Here is a 19,086-nt window from a genome sequence, read left to right on the forward strand (position 1 = left end):
TTCATTAATTACAAGAAAGATGAAAATAAACAATTAAATAAGATACAAAAAAAATATTAACAATCTGCAAATAATCTAAATTATTTTATACTCAGTTAACAATTTAAATAAACTCCCTAAAGTATGCTTTAATTTTCTTAGTTTAATGTGTTTTTTTTTGTTTACAGCTTGATAAACAATTAATGAGTAAAATAAGTAATTGAGTAGATAAAAAATTGAGTGTAAATTTTATTCTTGTTATTAACTAAATCACAACAAACAAATTGAGTGATATTTTCAAACAGCCATCGAGCACTCTACTCAAGAGTAAACAATTAAAGAAAAACAAAAAGAGATACAAAAAATAAAAACAAAACAAAAAAAACATTTAGCAGAATTTCTTTATATAAATTAGAAACTTGTAGCAAAAGAATTTGCGTAAAGAGTACAAATAGTTTTGTTTTCTGTCCCTGAGCAATTAGTTTTAATTAAAAAGCGAGCGCGTTTATTAAAATAAAATACAAAACAAGTAACAGCAAGAACAGAAAACGCGCAAAGTAATTAAAATTAATGAACAAAATTTACGTTTTTTTTTAATATTTAGAAAAAGGTAGACAGAAAACGTAGAAATTACCGAGTAAAAAGTGGTGTTGTTGTGTTATTTAATTAATATAATTTAATATTTGTTGGATTTTGTTTATATGTATAAAAATCAGCTGTTTGACTGATTTTTAAAGAGAAATTTAGTTTGCAGTCTTCTACGTCATACGTTTAGATGAGTGTTAAAAGCGCGTGCTTGTGAATGTCAAAAAAGTTCTCTTGTCTGTGAGTGTAATTATTGTATGCCTTGCAAAAAGTCTATCAATATGAGTAATTGTAAGTATAAATACATATCAATGATCTTTAGTTAAAAAACAAATAACTAACAATATTATTCCTATATAATAATTCCAATTAATTTCCCTATTTAATTGATTAACTAAGTCTTTCGGAATTATTTTAAATCAAGGAAAATTATGATTTAAAGGATTCACATATTGATTTAATGATTTTTTTTAACTTACCTTAATTTGGCTAATCCCTTTCAAACACTTTATACATATGTACATGTAATATATAATTCAACATTTAAAAAAAATTATTATTATTATTTTATTAAATAAATAATTAGTTAACACTTTTTTAATATAAAACCTTTTTGTTTTTAAGTATATACTTTTATTTAATTAAAATATTTTAATCACAATAATCACAATATTTTAATAAATTTTTCTATAAATTACTTTAAGAACATTTTTACAACAACCGTATTTCACAATAAATGTTAAAAAACTAAATGAATATGCAAACATTTAACGAAAGGAATAAGTAAGAAGACACAAATAACTGTAAAGAATAATCACTCAATATGTGTATTAGGGTGTCCCGTGTACCATTTCTTTTGTATGAATTGCTCTCAAACGATGCGTTTTAATCAAGGTTGGCAACCGTTATCGCTAAACTATCGTTGCTGCTAAAATACCTTTTCAGCACTACTAGCGTTACCGCTAAAAAAGTATAAAAGTTGTTGCTTACGTGGACGATGTTGTGATATTGGTATCAGGAATGTTCCCAGACGTGATTAGTGATATCATGTCTAACGCTTTGGTGCTACTCGATAATTGAGCCACAGACAGCGGCCTAGGAGTAAACCCAAGCAAGACAGTACTATTCACGACAAAGACCAAGATTGCAAGCTTCAACTAAGAAGAAATATGTTGTAGATCAGCTATACAAAGTCAATTACCTCCAATCTTGAACCAACCATCCGATTACACTGATTTTGATAGAGTTTTCAAAGAGAGAGTTCCTTCCAGGAGCGAGTGGTGTAGGGGTAACCTACCGAGCGAATACACTACCAGAATCTTTACAGATGGTTCTAAAATGAACTGTGGTGTTGGTTCTGGCGTCTTCTGTGAAGACACTGGGATAAGTATATCTCAGCGCCTTCCCACAACCGTAGTGTCTTTCAAGCTGAAATATTTGCGATAATGTCAGCCTGTATGGTACTACACGACCTCAATATTCGCGGCAATATAGGAATTTTTGTCGATAGTCAAGCGGCACTTCTCTCACTAAATTCTTATACTACCACTTACCTATTAGTTAGGCAATGCAAGAAGGATCTATCAAGGCTGGGTCGCCTGTCTGACATTACTCTTGTTTGGGTCCCTGCGCATAGGGACTATTATGGAAATGAACAGGCAGATGATCTTGCCATAACGGGATCTGCTCTTGATATTTCCAACGTTCCAGTAGCAACCCCGTTAGGTTTCATCAAGAGTAGTATCCTCAGATTCTATCTTCAAAAGGCTGAAAAAAGGTGCAATAACCTAGACACATGTAAAGGGGCCAAGATGCTGTGGCCCTTTTTCAATGGGAAACGCACAAAAGTCACTTTATAAACCGAAGTAGACGGGATATATCGAGATTAATAGCAGTAATAACAGGACACTGGGTGCTAGGCAGACATGCAAGTAGCCTTGGCTACCCTTCAATGAACACTGTCGCAGTTGCAAAGACAGGGAAAAGGAAGAAACTGTCTTCCATCTTCTCTGTGAATGCCATGCTATATTCGTGAAATATCTGGATCTAAGCTTAATGATATCCTAAGATTTCTCACTGCTACAAGCTGGATCTAAAACTGTAATATACTATATCTAAAGAGGGGAGTGGTTCGGTCAAGATGGAGTCTCTTGACTCTACTTGACTGTTCGCTCGTAGTGAACAACAATGTAAACTAACCAACCAACCGTTACCGCTAGAATACCGATACCGAAATATTTAAATCGAAATAACGATAACGCTAAATTATCTACACCGAAACAAATTAAAATAACGCAAAAATATCATTACGTTATTCTATTAAAAAATAAAGTATCCAAAAAGTAAATAAATCTTAATTAATATTGTTAACATCACCACAGACTAGACCGTAGAATACAATATAGACTAGAATATAGAATAGACTATATACTAGAATATAGTCAAGAATATAGGCAAGACAATTAACAATTGATTAGACTAGAAAGTAGAGTATAATCTGCCTATATTCTAGTCTATAGTATAATCTTTAGTCTGGCTTTGTTTATAGTCTAGTCTATTCTCGCTAGTCTTTGTCTGTTATTACGAGTGCCGACAAACAATAAGCCAAAATAGAAAAATATTCTGTAACAGAGCCAGAGGCAAAGTATGATGACCATAGGTAGGTCCTACCCCCCATATAAAAATAACTTCAGAAAATTTCTTTAACGCTCATTGCTAACTTAAAAATACCACAATGTCAATGAAATTTGACTTAAACAAGTGTTATGGTAACAAAAATCATTCTACCAAATTTTAGAGTTTATAATTGACCCTACCTCCCATATAAGACCTCTTAAGAAAATGAATTTTAAGTTCATTACTGAAAATATTACAAGTACAGCGATGAAATTTAACATAACAAGTTTTTTTCGTTCTACCAAATTTCACGAGGATAAGTCTATATAACAAATAGTATAATGATCGGTTCATAATTGGCCTTAAGGTCCGATTCAGAAAATGACTTTAACGTTTATATCTTGTTAAAAATGCCAGTATAACGATGGAATTTTAATCATTATTTTTCGTATTATGAGGATTGGACCATAATTGACCCTACCTTCATACAAGCTCATTAGGAACCGAAACCTATATTTATGAAACCTAATTTTAAGATGATTGAGTACCAATATAAACTCTCTTGCAGAAAATCAGTTTATAGCTAATAAATCATTCCAAAAGTTTAGCATTATGATAGAATTATGGTAGAATTAAAAAAATTATTACTTCTTCAAATTATGGAGATCTTGGTCCATAATTGACCAAATCCTACATTGAAGGCCCTATTCCGAAAATCACGATGACGTTTATTAGATTACTTAATTGTCAAATTCCATATATAGAACACTTCCGAAATTGACTTTAATCCTATATATTCTGCATAATAGAACGAGTTTAGTTTATGTAAAAAAAACCTATATGCCTAAAATGTCCAACTTTGACTCCCTCTAAATGTGTCTGGCCCACTACCCAATACTACTAACCTTGGTACAATATTCATCCAAATTGATTTTTTAAGTTAGGTCACTTGACACGAAATTGCCCACATGAATAAATCACCATATTTTTAATAATAATAAAATAATAATAAAAAATATAAATTAATACTTAAATCTACTTAGGAACCAATATGGCACCAAGAATTTATTGTTGAAAACTGATTTTTTAAAAGATGCGTTACATGGGGGATTCAACTATGGTTCGACCGTCATTCATCAGGTTATTTATGTCAAATTCGCTTATAAACACCAATCCAAATGGTGTTTATATCATCATTAAAGCAAGAAACTGTTTAAAAGAATTACATATATATTTGTAAAGAAATCACATAGTCAAACCATTAAAAACTCTTCAACTTCTTGGATCTTTGTTCACCTACCTAATTACTCTAATGAACATTTCTGATATGTATACCAACTCATGCTGGCTGACTATGAACAAAAAAATTTAATTACATCTTAAACATTAGTTAAACAGCTCTTGACAACTCTTAACTAGAAAAAAAGACACACACAAATAAACTCCTATGAAAACTTCTTACAGTAACTTTGGCATTTTCAGTCAATTAGCCAGTCAGTCTCATCTTCAGTCATATGAAATGTTTTAATTTTTTTCCTTTTCATTTTCAGCATTTGACATAGCAACCCCAGTAGTAACAGCATTAGACGTTACAAATGGTAAAGAGTTAAATAGGCAAAAAGCCTACAACTCCCCCAGATCAACAACAACAACAACGCAGTGTGAAATACACAAGGACAAGAATAATGATGACGAGTACTCCAAAGCTCAACAACCAAGTCAAATTACTCTCCAACAAATTAAGAATAAAAAGCAACAGCAAAATCGGCGAGAAGATACAACGAAAGCTGCAGGAGTAAATAAGAAAATCCACCAAGATGATGGTGATGACGACGATGATGAAGTAAGTGAAGAAGCTTTGGAATCAAATGAAAATGAACACCTGCTTGGCGGTCAAGAGCAACAGCAAGCAATGAAAAATAGTGCAACAGCAGCAGCTCGTGTTAATTTGAACGAAACATCATCCACAGCAACTTCAGATGTGAGGAGAGCTAAATACAAACGATATCGTGAAGATGAAGAAGGTAAGTAAAAGAAGATGCTGGTTACCAGACCAATAAAGTGTGTGGCTTTTTGGTTAAGGGAAACAGAAAAAAAAACTCAGCAATCAACACAAACATTTTGTGTAAATCAAGGACTTTAAGCCACAATGAAAAAGAGGTTAAATACCAGTTCAAATATGTAGCTTATATAAACTTGTGTGTGTGTTGCTCAGTCTTATAAATTCAGCGGGGAGTTTTTTGGGGGGAAGTTAAACAACCATAAACTTTATTATTTATTTCTAGTTTTTTAAATTTGAGTTTTTGACTTGAAGTACATTTACGTGGTCTACAATTGAAAATTTTGCACATACAGACACCCACTCACACATACATATGTATGTATGCAACACACAGTGGCAAGTGCATGTGGCACGAGTTGAAATGGAATTAACAGTAAAGAAAATCTATTTCATCTTTTTAAGCACATACACAAAACTTCACACCAGTAATAACAGTAACTGACAGACGGACAGACTGCTGCTTGACTTAAAGTCTTATGTGCTTATGTTGCATGCAACACTTGTTCAATTCTGGTAAATTTATTTTTATAGCCTCTTGAAAAGGATTAAATTAAATAATAAAAAAGTAATAAAGAACAAGAAACAAATATGTATGTATGTCTGTATGATTATACGGATGTGTTTGTGATAAAACAATTTAAAATGTAAATTTAACAAAAGTTGAGCTTTAATTTATGCAACACTAAAAAAAACAACAACAACTTTAAGAACAGCAGCATTGTAACAGCCAAAAACAACATTGTCCAAAATAATAAAATGAAATAAACTGTTCCCCAAAAAAATGTTTCTTCTTTTGTACGCATTTTTTCCACCAACAAATAACGATAAAGTCGGAAATTCTTTTGTTGTTGTTGCTGCTGAACTGCTTTATACATTTAACGGGACTAACACAATACTAAGTGCTGCACAAGTCGAGACAGTTAAAGATACAGTGGTGATGTTTGAAAGAATTTTCTGTAAATTTTCTATTTACATCGTATAGCACCATAGTGGGGTGGGTATTATGAGTTGGTGCTGATGTTACTGATCGGCTCAGAATCATTTTCTGAGTCGATTAAAGCATGTCCGCTTAGCTGGCAGTCCATATAAACCTTGTGCGCAAAATTTGGACCACATTTCATTTATGACCTAAGGGCGAATCCTATCAAATTGGTTAAAAGCGGTCCACTATTTTACCCGGCCCTATACAACAGTCACAAATACTTTCGTTTCGTTTTTGAATCGTCAAAAAGACAGGGATTAGTGACATGATAATTCATAGACTTAAATAAAAACAAGTAAGAAATTAAAGTCGAGCGTAACCGGCCATATAATACCCTACTCCAGTTATAAAAAAATGTGATTCAGTTTTCATAATAAAGCATTTAAGTTGAATTGTACCTTGCCTCAGATATACTTAAGCCATTTATTGTTAGGTCATATTTTGAAGGGGCCTTTGTATAGGAGCTAGGGTCCAATGAGGCCCTAAAATTATAAAATTCATCAGGGTTATCAAGGCTAGAATAGAACTTGGTTTTGCAGCTTTTTGTCGAGATACGAGTATATTAAACATAGTTATGAACTTAAAAGCCCTATTCGGCGGGTTCAGTTGTATGGGGGCTGTTTGAAATAATGGACCGATGTTGACCATTTTCGATATGCTTCGTTTCTGATACAATAGAAGATAATGTGCCAAATTTCATTGAATTATGTTCAAAATTGTGACTTGTAGTTTGATTACAAGGTTTACAAGCCCTATTCGGGGGTTCAGTTGTATGGTGGCTAGGTGAAATAATGGACCGATCTTAACCATTTTCAATAGGCTTCGTCCCTGGGACAATATTATGTATCAAATTTCATTGAATTATCTTTAAAATTACGACCTATAGATTGATTACAAGGTTTACATGGACGGACGGACAGATGGACGGACTTTGAAAATGATTCTAAGCCGATTGGTATACTTTATTAAGTTGGGTATAAGACCGATATTATTGTGCGTTACAATCATCACCACAAACCCAATATACCCTCCCCTCTAAAGTGGTGTAGGGTATAATTAGCGAGACCCCGTATGTATGGAGAAGTAACAAGGTACATATTAATGTTTTCACTGAAAATTAAAATTTTCCCCTGCGGTTACTATTTGCTGAGCTGCGCCAAAGGACAGAAAATATGGCTTAGTAATGTAAACAATAATATTTAAAACTTATTTATTATCTGTCTTCAATTGAAATTAGATTTTGTTACAGATGGAGTTTAAAGAAGTAGATTTTTTCAACCTACTGTTCACAATATTTGTTATTGAATATATTTTCTTTTTTTGACTTCAAAACTATGTATAAATGCAGATTTTGAGTTTCATTTCCACATTAGGATGGTAGGATTTATTTGGAGCGATGATATAATGATCGATGGAAAGGTATTCCCACATGAGATTCATAAAAAGGTTGTTCCTCGGGGCACTCTAATGTACTGTACTTACAAGTATCACACTTTAAAATCATTATATTCAGTTGAGACGATTTTTCAACTTCTTTAAACAAGTTCTTTATAGTAGTAATAGCTTGATTAGATATATTGGGTATAGAGGCTAATTGGAATTCATAGATACATATATCGTAAGGTTTTGGAATAATCATATTTTTTAGGGTCATCTTAATGTGATGTGGGTTAAACTTCACACAGTTAAAGTTTGCAAAAGTATTTTAGCCCAAAAATATGCAACACAACAATACCAACCCATGCGGTAACTGTAAAGTATTACTCCTACAACAACAGCAGCGCAATTTTCGGTTGTTGCAACAACAAAAACAAAACAATATTAAGTTCAATTTTATTTTTATTATTCTTGCAACAGTCTACATGCTACATTGCACTTCCGTTTATTTGTTGTTCTGTTTATGGAAGAGAAAAAGGGGGAATTTCTTATAAGAAAATATTTTTTGCTTTTTTTTTTTGGTAGAAATGTCTGCTAAAGAACTTGTATGTATTTAAATAAAATTTCAAACTGTCTGTTATAATGTTAACAAGTTTCCCTTGTTACTACTACTGTTTCATTATTTCTGTTCTGGCTGTGGATATGTGTAGTTTTGTTGTTCTTGTCGACGACATTGCTTTCTATAATGATTTCTTTTATTGTTAATACATATTTAAGAATTTATATTTAAAATTATTTGAGAAAAGATCTTGTTTTATTAAAGCAAATATTAAAGTTTAAATTAAATTTTACCATTATATACAAAAGTTAAATTATTATCGAAATACTTTGTATTGCAGACAATTAACATGATATGTAAGTGTGGTTTTTATAGGTTACATACATACATATGTATATCATTCGTCTGTATATCCCTTCAATTGGGAAATTTGTATGATTACTAACATACCCCTTTGTTGGTTAATGCCTGGCATCGTTTTAAGAGTAAAACTAGTAAAATAAAAAAAAACACTATATTGTATTTGTAGAATATTCAGTTTAAGCGGAAATTTTAAATAAAAAGAACATTTTGCAAATAACCATGCAACTGCTAAGAGTCTGCTTCGAAAATCAGGCGCCAACAAAAATAAGCCAGACATATTTCGACATACATACTTGTTAAATGAAAAAAATTTAAATGATGCGAGGGTTGATCTTAAATTTTGAAAGTTCTTTTAAAATATTTGCCAATTTGACAAACAAACCTCGTTAAAGGAAATATAGAAAATCATGGATACAAGTTTCTTTTATAAACAAAAATATGCACATGTTCATGTCTATATAGAGGAGAAATTGAAAAGAATAAAAGGAATTTCTCAACACCACTAACAAAAATATATGTATTTATAGCAAGCAGCAACATTTAAAATACATAATAAAATCCCAGTGCAACATGATTATTAATGCTTCAATAAAAGCAGATACATTTTAGATTTTTTTTTTTCGTGAAAAAAAAAACACAAATTTTAGAAAAAATTCCAACATATAAGGATGAAAAAAATCCTTACAAAAGGAATGCAAAAAATGTGGCTCATATACATAAAAAGCACTATGAATACCCCTGCAGTTCGAGATACATAAGTCTCCCAAGATTAAAACGAGAGCAAAGCCAGTCGTCACTTTAGTGTCCCCTTGGTAAGCGAGAGCAGAGACAGTCGTCACCTTACAGTCCCCAAGTAATCTAAAGAGTAAACACTTAAAAGTCATACCTAAGCAAAAATGTTAATTGCCATGCATTGACTAGCTTTCTGGCAATTTCTTTGTAATCGATGGATTGATAATCGACTTCCTTTTAGGACAAGCACATGTTAAAACATGTCAAAGGTAGCCCTAAGTGGTAGGTTAAATTCGTGACTGTCACGCCGAAGTGCTGGGTAAAGTGCAGTTGGTTATGTGTGAGTTCATACGAGGGTGATTCAATAAGTCCATGACTTTTTCAATTTCCCGTCTATTAACTAAATGGACAACAGTGTCATTGGTATCTGTCAGTTTCCTCAAGTCAAAATTTGACAAAGCTGCGGGACTGCAGGAGAAAATGGAAAAATGTGAAAGTTATGGTTGATAAATAATATCAGAACTGTGGACCATCAATTTTAATGGTAAAAAGCACCGAAGTTGGCCGAAACAATTAAACAAATTCACAATAATGTTTCCCGATCAGACTTAAAAATTGCCCAATCAAATTTATCGCTTGGCGATACCAATTTTTACTTCAATAGAGATAATATATAGAAATCTAAAATAATTTGTTATCCGAAAAACTGTCACGTACTTATTGAGTCACCCTCGCATTCTATTCTGTGTACAATTTTATTAAATGTAAGATTTTTGCTTCAATGTATTTATAATATTATAAAGGAAGAATGCAAGCTTACTTATGTGGTAGCAAGAGAGTGATTTTGATATGGTTTCATACACATTCACACTTTATGCAATTATTTGAGCGTAAAGTAAAGAAAAAACCAAAAATAATACTATAATAATTGTAAAAAATAGATTTGTGTGATTTTTTTCTGTTTTTTTTTTTGTATTCTTTATGTGGAGTATATGTAAATGTATTTGTTTTTTTAGCGCAAGAAAAACAAAGGGAAAATTAATAGAAAACATACATATCTAAAGTGCGTAGAAAAAGGAAACGGAAGTACAACACTCTGTAAAATAGTTTTGATATATATGAGTGTATAGAAAAAGCAACATTGAATGGAATAAAGAAATTTGTTAATACACCCAGCAAAAACATGGTAATGACTTAATTTTTAATGACTACTAACGACTGCATTACTTAGAAGGAGTAGGGAGGAGTCTGTATTGAAAATGGCCAATATGGATCCATGTTTTCGTGCCCCCTATAAGTGGCCCTCCGAAAAACTATTGATTCAGTCATAGCTGGTTTAAAAACATCAGTATGTCAATGAAATTCCACATAAACAAGTTTTATATGAACCAAAATCTCTCAAATTTTATGAGAATCGGTCCATAATTGACCTTACCCCCCATAAAAGGTCCCTCTAAGAAAACGACTATATCGCTCATAACTTGCTTCAAAATGATAGCAATGCAACGAAATTCGACATAAATGAAATTCTGCCAAATTTTATGGAGATAGGTCCATAATTTACCCTACCCCCATATAAGGTTCCTCTCAGAAAATTACTTTAAAGCTCGTAACTTGCTTCAAAAGTTCAGTTAATCAACAAAAGTCAACTTAACAAATTTTATCGGAACATATGTAAATCTCTCTACCATATTTTATGATGATCGGTCCATAATTGACTCTACCCCCCCATTTAAGATTCCTCTCAGAAAATGGCTTTAACGCTCATAACAATAACTTGCTTCAACATTAAAGAATTGCAACGAAATTCGACATAAACAACTTCTTCAAAATGCTAGTAAAGCAAAAAAGTTTTATAGGAACATATTCTGTCTGTCAAATTTTTTTAAGGATCGGTCCGTAATTGACCTCATCCCCTATCTTAGAATGACATTAACGGTCATAACTGCCTTAATAATACCAGTATAGCGATAAAATTCGACATGAACTAGTTTGATGGGACCTAAAATCTTTTTGTAAATTTTTATGATAATCGGGCTATATTGGATTAATGCCTTCATAAAGCATTGATATTGGACATAACAAGTTTTATTGAAACCAAAATCTTTGTAAAATCTTAGGAGGATCGGTCTAAAATTACCACTAAGTAAATTTACAGGAATATGATGAAATAAGTGCTACCATCACCCTATATACTATTTATATATGATAAATAAGTTTAGAAAAAATCCAAAAAATGAGTAGCAAAAACATCGGTTGATATAGTACAGGTCCACTTTTCGAAATTCATCTCAAATTTAAGATACATGATTTGAGTATATAAGATTCGGCACAGCCGAATATAGCACTCTTACTTATTAATCAATGATTTATGTTCGCATTTGAACGAGTTCTATGGAAGCTTTTATGAATAGTTTTGGAACTATGTAGTATTTTCTTATTTTATGTGAATTTTCATTTTAAGAGGATCATACAAATTTTATATGTGTGTAGGATATCTGGAATAAATTTCTAAAAACTTACTGAACTGTTGTCCTGATTATGTTATGTCCTTTGAGTAGTTTATATTTAGATAATAAAAATTGTGAATCACCTATATACTTATGTATGTACGTACAAAAATATGTATTTGCGTAGGTTTAGCAATCTATAATGAGCCACAAAGAACTCAAAAATATGTATGTAGATGTATGTACATTTTAAAATTACATAAAAACTACCTCAAATAGTACAAGTTGGTCTGTCATCGTTAACATTTATTATGAAGTTGATTTTTAAAAATTTACATTTATATTTCAACAAAAAATTATATTTCACCAGAAATGGTACACACAAAAAAAACATTAAGTATATTTTGTTTACCCTCCTACACCACTATAGCGTGGATGGTACTATTCGTTTATGCTGATGTTTGAATGCACTTAAATATTGATTGGTCCTATATGAAAAATAAAAGTAAAAATCATACTGTTTCATTTTCATAATGATCAAGGAATGACTTTGCCGTAGCTTGAAAATCGGCATAGATCTATTATATGAACATTTCTCTATTCCCGAAATTTTATGTTCTATTAGAAGTTGACAGTCAAATGAAATTGCTTCTATGTAATTGAAATTTTAGCTTGTAATTATGAGGAACAAGTAATTGTCATTGGAATATTTACAAGTAGGGTTCTATAGTTGAAACGAAAAGTCGACTTTTTGCATTTTATGAAAAGTCGATTTTTCGACTTTTTTCATTTAATTAAAAGTCGTCTTTTAGAGTTTTCGACTTTTAGTATTTTATAAATAGTCGACTTTTCGACTTTTCCGACTTTTTACGAGTTTTTGACTTTTTTCCACTTTTTTAAAATTTTCAACTATTATTGACTTTTTTCTACTCTTTTCGAGTTTTTGACTTTTTCCGACTTTATTCGACTTTCTTCGACTTTCCGACTTTCATTTACAAAGTCGACCTTTAGACTTTTTCATAGACAATAGTCGAGTTATCGACTTTTTTGGAACAAAATAGTCGACTTCGACAAAAAGTCGACTGTTCGATTATTCGAAAGCCGATTTATAGAACCCTATTTACAAGTATTTCTTATGTAGCTTTAATTGAAAATTGCTTGCCATCTAGTACCAAAAACATTGATTACTGGTGAAAAGTAATATATGGTCGGCATGACCGACTATACCACTTTCTTAGTTATTTTTTTATTTTATTTTAGTGTATAAATGATTTCCACTCGTATGTATGTAGTAGTGTTATGTGAATATTTTAGGTTTTTATTTTGATATAAAGTATTCACAAGTTACAGGGTGATAGGAAATATTGAAAACAATATGAAACAAGTTAGGGTGCTATATTCGGCTATGCCGAATCTTAAATACCCACCATCAAACTGTATGCCGTTAATGGAATGCTCCCCTATAAACATTAGGTTAATACATATTTCAAATAGATCTTAAGTCAATTATGGACACATCCCTTTCGGATTAACGGCCAATCGGGGTCAATTATAAAAATCGGTAGAGAGATTTTGGCTTGTAAGAAACTTACTCATGTTTATCGAATTTCGTAGATATACTCGCATTTTTAAGCCAGCAATGTACGTTAAAGTCATTTTTTGAAGAAGGTAGGCTCCATTATGGACCGATTCTCATGAATTTCAGTAGAGAGATTTGTGTTCATAAGAAACTTACTTATGTCTAATTTCAGCGCTATACTCGTATTTTTAAGGCAGAAGTGAGGGGTAAAGTAATTTTCTGAGGGGGGTCTTATATGGAGAGTACAGTCAATTGTAGACCGATCCTCATAAAATTTAGTAGAGAGATTTTAACTTATAAGAAACTTGCGTATGCCAAATTTAATCACTATACTCTTATTATTAAGGCAGTAATGAGCGTTAAAGTAATTTAATCTGAAGAGGGCCTTATATGGGGGGTAGGGTAAATTATGGACCGATCCACTTAAAATTCGATAGATTGATTTTTTCGAATTTCAGCGCTAGACTCGTATTTTTAAGCCAGTAATGGGCGTTACAGTAATTTTTTGGAGGGGAACATATATGAGGTATAGGGTCATTTATGGACCGATCCTCATAAAATTCGGTAGAGAGAATTTGGCTTACATGAAACTTAATTGTGTCGAATTTCATCGCTATACTCACATTTTTAAAACAGTTATGACTGTTAAAGCAGTTGACGGACGAACGTACAGACATGGCTAGATCGTCTTAGAATAAGGACCCAGAATATATATACTTTTGTGGGTCTATGATAAATTTTTCAATGTTTACAAACGGAGCGACAAAATGAATATACCTCTATCCTTTTTAATGTTGGGTATAAAAAAGACTATATTCGGCCGTTTTCAGAGGTTGTCTTGAATTCTTATTATTATGTTAGTTATTTATAGACCGATTTTGTTGATTTTTAATTGAAAACTTCTTGAAAGCATGTATGATTTAATTATTGATACTTTTGATTCCAAAGATATCTGATTTCAACAGACATATAGACGGACAGACAGATAGACGGTCATGAGTTAATATAATCCGTTATCTATAAGTAGGCGCGGATCCACAGGGGGAAAAGGGAAATATACCCCCTATTTTTTCCTTAAAGAAACACGTTTAGTTTCAACTCTCTTCGCTCTATTAATATTATACTCAACAATACAGATTTTATACCTTCTTTCATATCACACTGTCTAACATTTAGCAACATGAAATACATGTATGTATATTAATTCCATTGTTTCTCTGTGATATACATATTTTTTTCGTTTTTACTACTATTTACTAGTATAAAAAGGATGAACTTTTATTCAGCATAGAGTTTATTTCATTATGTTTTTCAAGTTGAAAATATTTTTCAGCTATTTGCAATAAAAATTCAGTTTTAGACTAACCATCAACATTTATTCACATACGATTATTATAATAATACTAATGATGATGTTGATGCTGAAGTTATAGTTATTGTTGATGACTTGAAGGCATATAGATTCATTTTAGTGCATAATTTTATACAAATATCACAGCTACACATGCAAACGAATACAAAACATAATTTCAAAAAAAAAAAAAAAAAAAAGAATAACAAGTTTTTACCAACAATAAGTTGGTAAAATAATATTTACATTTGATTTGCAATTATTTTGATATAAAACTGAAAGAGAAGTACAAAAAACTCCCAAAAAAACGGAAAAGAAACAAATCTGTTACATAAAATTTTTTTTTAATAATAATTGTGTTATAATGCAATTTTCACAAATACTCTAAAAATATGAGCATAAATTTGCTTTTTTTTTTATAAAAAGCTTAACAAAATATTGGTTGTATGAAATACATATGTATATCACATTATATAAAGGAAATAAGTAGTAATCGTATTTTTTAAAAAATATATATTTCTATCATTAAAATATATATTTTTCAACTTTGTTTTATTCACATTGAAATGCTGTATATATTATTATACATGTCAATCAGGAAACAAATTTTTACATTTTATGATGGGGCCTTAGGTGAAATTTAATGTATTTTGTAAAACATTTAAAATTTAAGTTATTTTTCATAATTATTACAATGAAATTATATAATTAGTAAATCAGCTAAAGCTAATTTGTCCATGATAGGTTTAAATTTTTTTTTCACATTCGAATCCGTTAAAGTTACAATATGGGAATTCTCAACTATCACAAGAATTTTTTTGTGTGGAATTTAAGTACATCTATTTGTTATAACAAGGGAAATCATCATATGGACTTTAAGAATTTGGGCATTTATTTTTGCATATTTAACCGGGAGCACTATTTTGCATGATTTGATTTCAAGAGTGTATTTAAGGCATATTTCCAGTTTTTTTAATTATATATTATGTTTTTAGCACTTATATTATTAAAGAATAAAGTTTACCTATGTATTCTGAACATTTGCGTACATATATTGTCAGAGTGAATTGATGTTGAGTAATCAACAATTTGTTGCCTATACTCTCAAATATGAATGAATACCTATTACTGCCGAAACCAGCTATGTCACTGAAGAAATTATAATCGTAGTACCAAATTTTGGTCTAAATACAACTCATGTTTTAAAATCATATATTTATACCCTACACCACCATTAAAATATTGGTCCTACATCTTTAAGTATACCCATCGATTCACAATCACTTTCTGAGTTGATTAAGTCATGTCCGTCCATCTGTCTATTCGGTTGCCTGTCCTTGTGCGCAAGGTACAGGCCACAATTTTCAAGATATTTTGATAAAATTTAACCATAGGACGGTCCTAATACGCTAGTCTCTATTCAAACTGTCTTACAAAACGTCTAATAAAACATCCAAAATGGACTTGTAACGATTACTATAGCGATGAAAATAAAATAAATCTCTCCTACAAATTTAATGAGAATTGGGCCATATTTGACCCTAACTACCCCCCCCCCCCCCCCACTCCCACTTTTATAAAATAAGTTTTTCATCAATAAATTTCTTGAATACATCGCAATTTAAGGAATAATTTAATAATAATGAAATTATGATACAATTCGACAAACATTGAAATTCTGAAGAGCTCGGTCCACAGTTGATCCATTAAAGGTCCCTTTCAGAAAATTAGCCAAATGTGCATAAATCATCATAAAGTCATAAATAAGTCCTTATACATATGTATATGTAGGTCCGTCTTCTCAAATTTACGATATATTATTAGATGGTGAGAGTATTTATGATTCGTCATAGCCGAACTTAATGCTACGGTTTGCAAACCGTCGAAAATCTATTAAAACCATCCTAACAAACGAAAAAAAAAACTACCAAATTTGGTATGAAAAGCTTATGCAACGTTAATGCTTTGGAAATATCGGAAAAAGAGCAACCTGAATAAGTATTAACTTTTATTTTTATTATTCAAAATTACGCTAGAAGTCCTATTAGGCTCTTTCGTTTAGTCAGAAAATATAAACCGGCATGGTAATGGAATTGTTTTCAAAAAATTTTTAAAACCGTTTCCGTTTTTCAAAATTCAATTTAGATCGATCTTTATTTGAATTTATAAAATAATGTAAACAACAACACACAAATCGTTATTAACAAACAAGTAGATGCTTAGGATAAATTGTGTTCATACTTTAGTTAAACTGAAAAATTTGATATATAATTGAATTAAACCATAAAGTGTTATATACCAATGTAAAGCTAATGAAAATGACCGTATACGTTTGTATACGTATATACGTTGTCATGTGATACTAAATTTACATATGGTTTATTTGCAAGAAATATGATAAAAATCATAAAAACTTAAAAAAGGACCTTTTTATCCTTTATTCCTGCTCACCAAATAGTGACGTCAGGACAAAAATTTTGAGAAATGGCATTTTAGAATGAACTAAATTTTCATTTTCGGTGAGAACATCATGAACATCTATTTTGGGGCCACCCTAATCTATATATATAAAAGAGTAGCTTTACTGACTGACTGATTCATCATCGCACAGCCCAAACGGCTGAACCTGGAATCATGAAATTTTGACAGTAGATGTGTTTTTGGTTATGTAGATCCACTAAGAAGGGATTTTTTGAAATTTGTACATTTACGGTTAAAAAGGAGGAAAACGGGTAAAACAGGTTTTCTTAATTATCTTACACAATATTAGTGATACAAGAACAAATTTAAATGCACCTGTATCTACTCTTAAAATGAGCAGATGGGTGTCTGGTACTTTTTTAAAATTCGTACTTTTAAGGGGTAAAAATGTGTAACAAAGGTGATTTTGGTACCTTTTTGTCCCTTTATAACTTTTGAACTAATTAACCTAATAACATTTTTATAAATATTTTGGATACGTCTCCTAAAATTATGAGACACCTGTGTCGTACGTACTTTTTTAAAATTCAGTCCTTTTTGGGTGTAAAAGGTATTTATGGTACTTTTTTTCTAGCACATTAAGAAAACTTTTTCGGTTTATTGAATTATTCCTATTAAATTACGGACTAACTCTGTGATATTTATTGTAATAAAATTTTTACTATTTCACTGGGGGAAAAAGTACCAAAAAGGGAAAAAACGGGAAATTTAATTTTATTCAAACTCATTGAGCCAATTTTTATAAAATTTGAAAAAGTAGTTTATTTACTCACACAAAATAAGCTGTTGGTATATTATTTTGGAATTCGAGTACTAAGGCCTATATAGGACCAAATTCGATTAAGTTGTTTGGTACTTTTTAAAAGCACTATTTTTCTGGAACAGAAAATGCAGATTTGAATCGTTTAAGCTTTATCTGTGATATATAGATTTAAATACGGAACATTTTGTAAACTTAATTCTCGAAAAAAGTATATTTCTAAGCGAAAAGGGGAAAATTGTACTCTTTTTATTAGTACTTTCCACTTAGGTAAAATTTATTCCACTTTTGGTACTTTTTCTTTCTTCAAATGATACTCTTTGTATGTTCTTTAATATGAATTAAAAACACATGATTACTAAACATACACGGTCCTCATTGAATAAGATTCTTTAAGAGAGAACTTTTTAGCACTTTTTATCTCATAAATGGTACTTTTTTAATTTTCTAAAATATTCAACCTTGGAACATAAATGTTAACATACATGGTCTTGACTGAATAATATTCTGTAAGTGGGAACTATTTGGTACTTTTCTATTCTTCAAATGTTGCCTTTAAGATTCTTTATAATGGTTAACCGGAATACACGGTCCTTATTAAATGAGAATTTATTGAGAGAAATTTTTGTACTTTTTCGTTTTTCCGATGGTACTTTTTGATATTTTTACGATATTGAACATAGATATTGAAAATAAAATTTTAAATGTAGGACCTTGGTGAATGAGAATCTATTGAAAGGAATTTTTGATACTTTTCAATTCATCAAATTATATTTTTTGAATTGTATATAATATTGAACACAGAAACATAAAATTTTTGATTAAATTATAATCTAGGTATTTTATAGTACTTTTTTTTCAATAGTACTTTCGAAATTTTCTATAAAAATTATAAAATTTTTCATTTATTTGATACATTTTCTATTCAAGATTTTTAATAAATTCTCTGTTCTGATATTTGAAGAATGGAAATTAATTTTCTTCTTATGAAAAATTGTTCCCATATATTTTCTATTTTAAATAATTTTCTTTAAAACTTCTATTAAAAAAAATTCTATAAAAAATTGTAGGAAATTGTTCCTTAAAACGTTAAAAAACAATTATTATAATCTTATTTTTTATAAAGAAAGGATATAAATGAGTACAGTTATAAAACTTAATATTATAAAATTCGCTTAAAATAATAAAAAAAAGTTTACATTTTAAAAGC

At 30.5% G+C, this 19,086-nt stretch overlaps 1 protein-coding gene across 2 annotated transcripts in view; it reads left to right on the forward strand.

Moving 5' to 3' along the window:
- The first annotated feature begins 453 nt into the window (after nucleotides 1–453).
- The window catches only part of LOC119608747 (sodium/hydrogen exchanger 9B2), an 86,041-nt gene continuing 67,408 nt past the window's right edge, over nucleotides 454–19,086 (forward strand). The window contains exons 1-2 of one of the 2 annotated variants that reach the window (XM_037963304.1): nucleotides 454–855; nucleotides 4,731–5,204. In XM_037963304.1, the coding sequence (XP_037819232.1) occupies nucleotides 822–855; nucleotides 4,731–5,204 (508 nt within the window). In that variant the 5' untranslated portion in view covers nucleotides 454–821. Of the gene's footprint in view, nucleotides 856–4,730; nucleotides 5,205–19,086 lie in introns of those variants that run through there. The other variant, XM_037963311.1, reaches the window with a different exon arrangement.

Source organism: Lucilia sericata, unplaced genomic scaffold (assembly GCF_015586225.1).
Source record: "Lucilia sericata isolate MDLA Ls3-8-SP2 unplaced genomic scaffold, ASM1558622v1 Contig000022F_arrow, whole genome shotgun sequence".
Lineage (NCBI taxonomy): Eukaryota > Metazoa > Arthropoda > Insecta > Diptera > Calliphoridae > Lucilia > Lucilia sericata.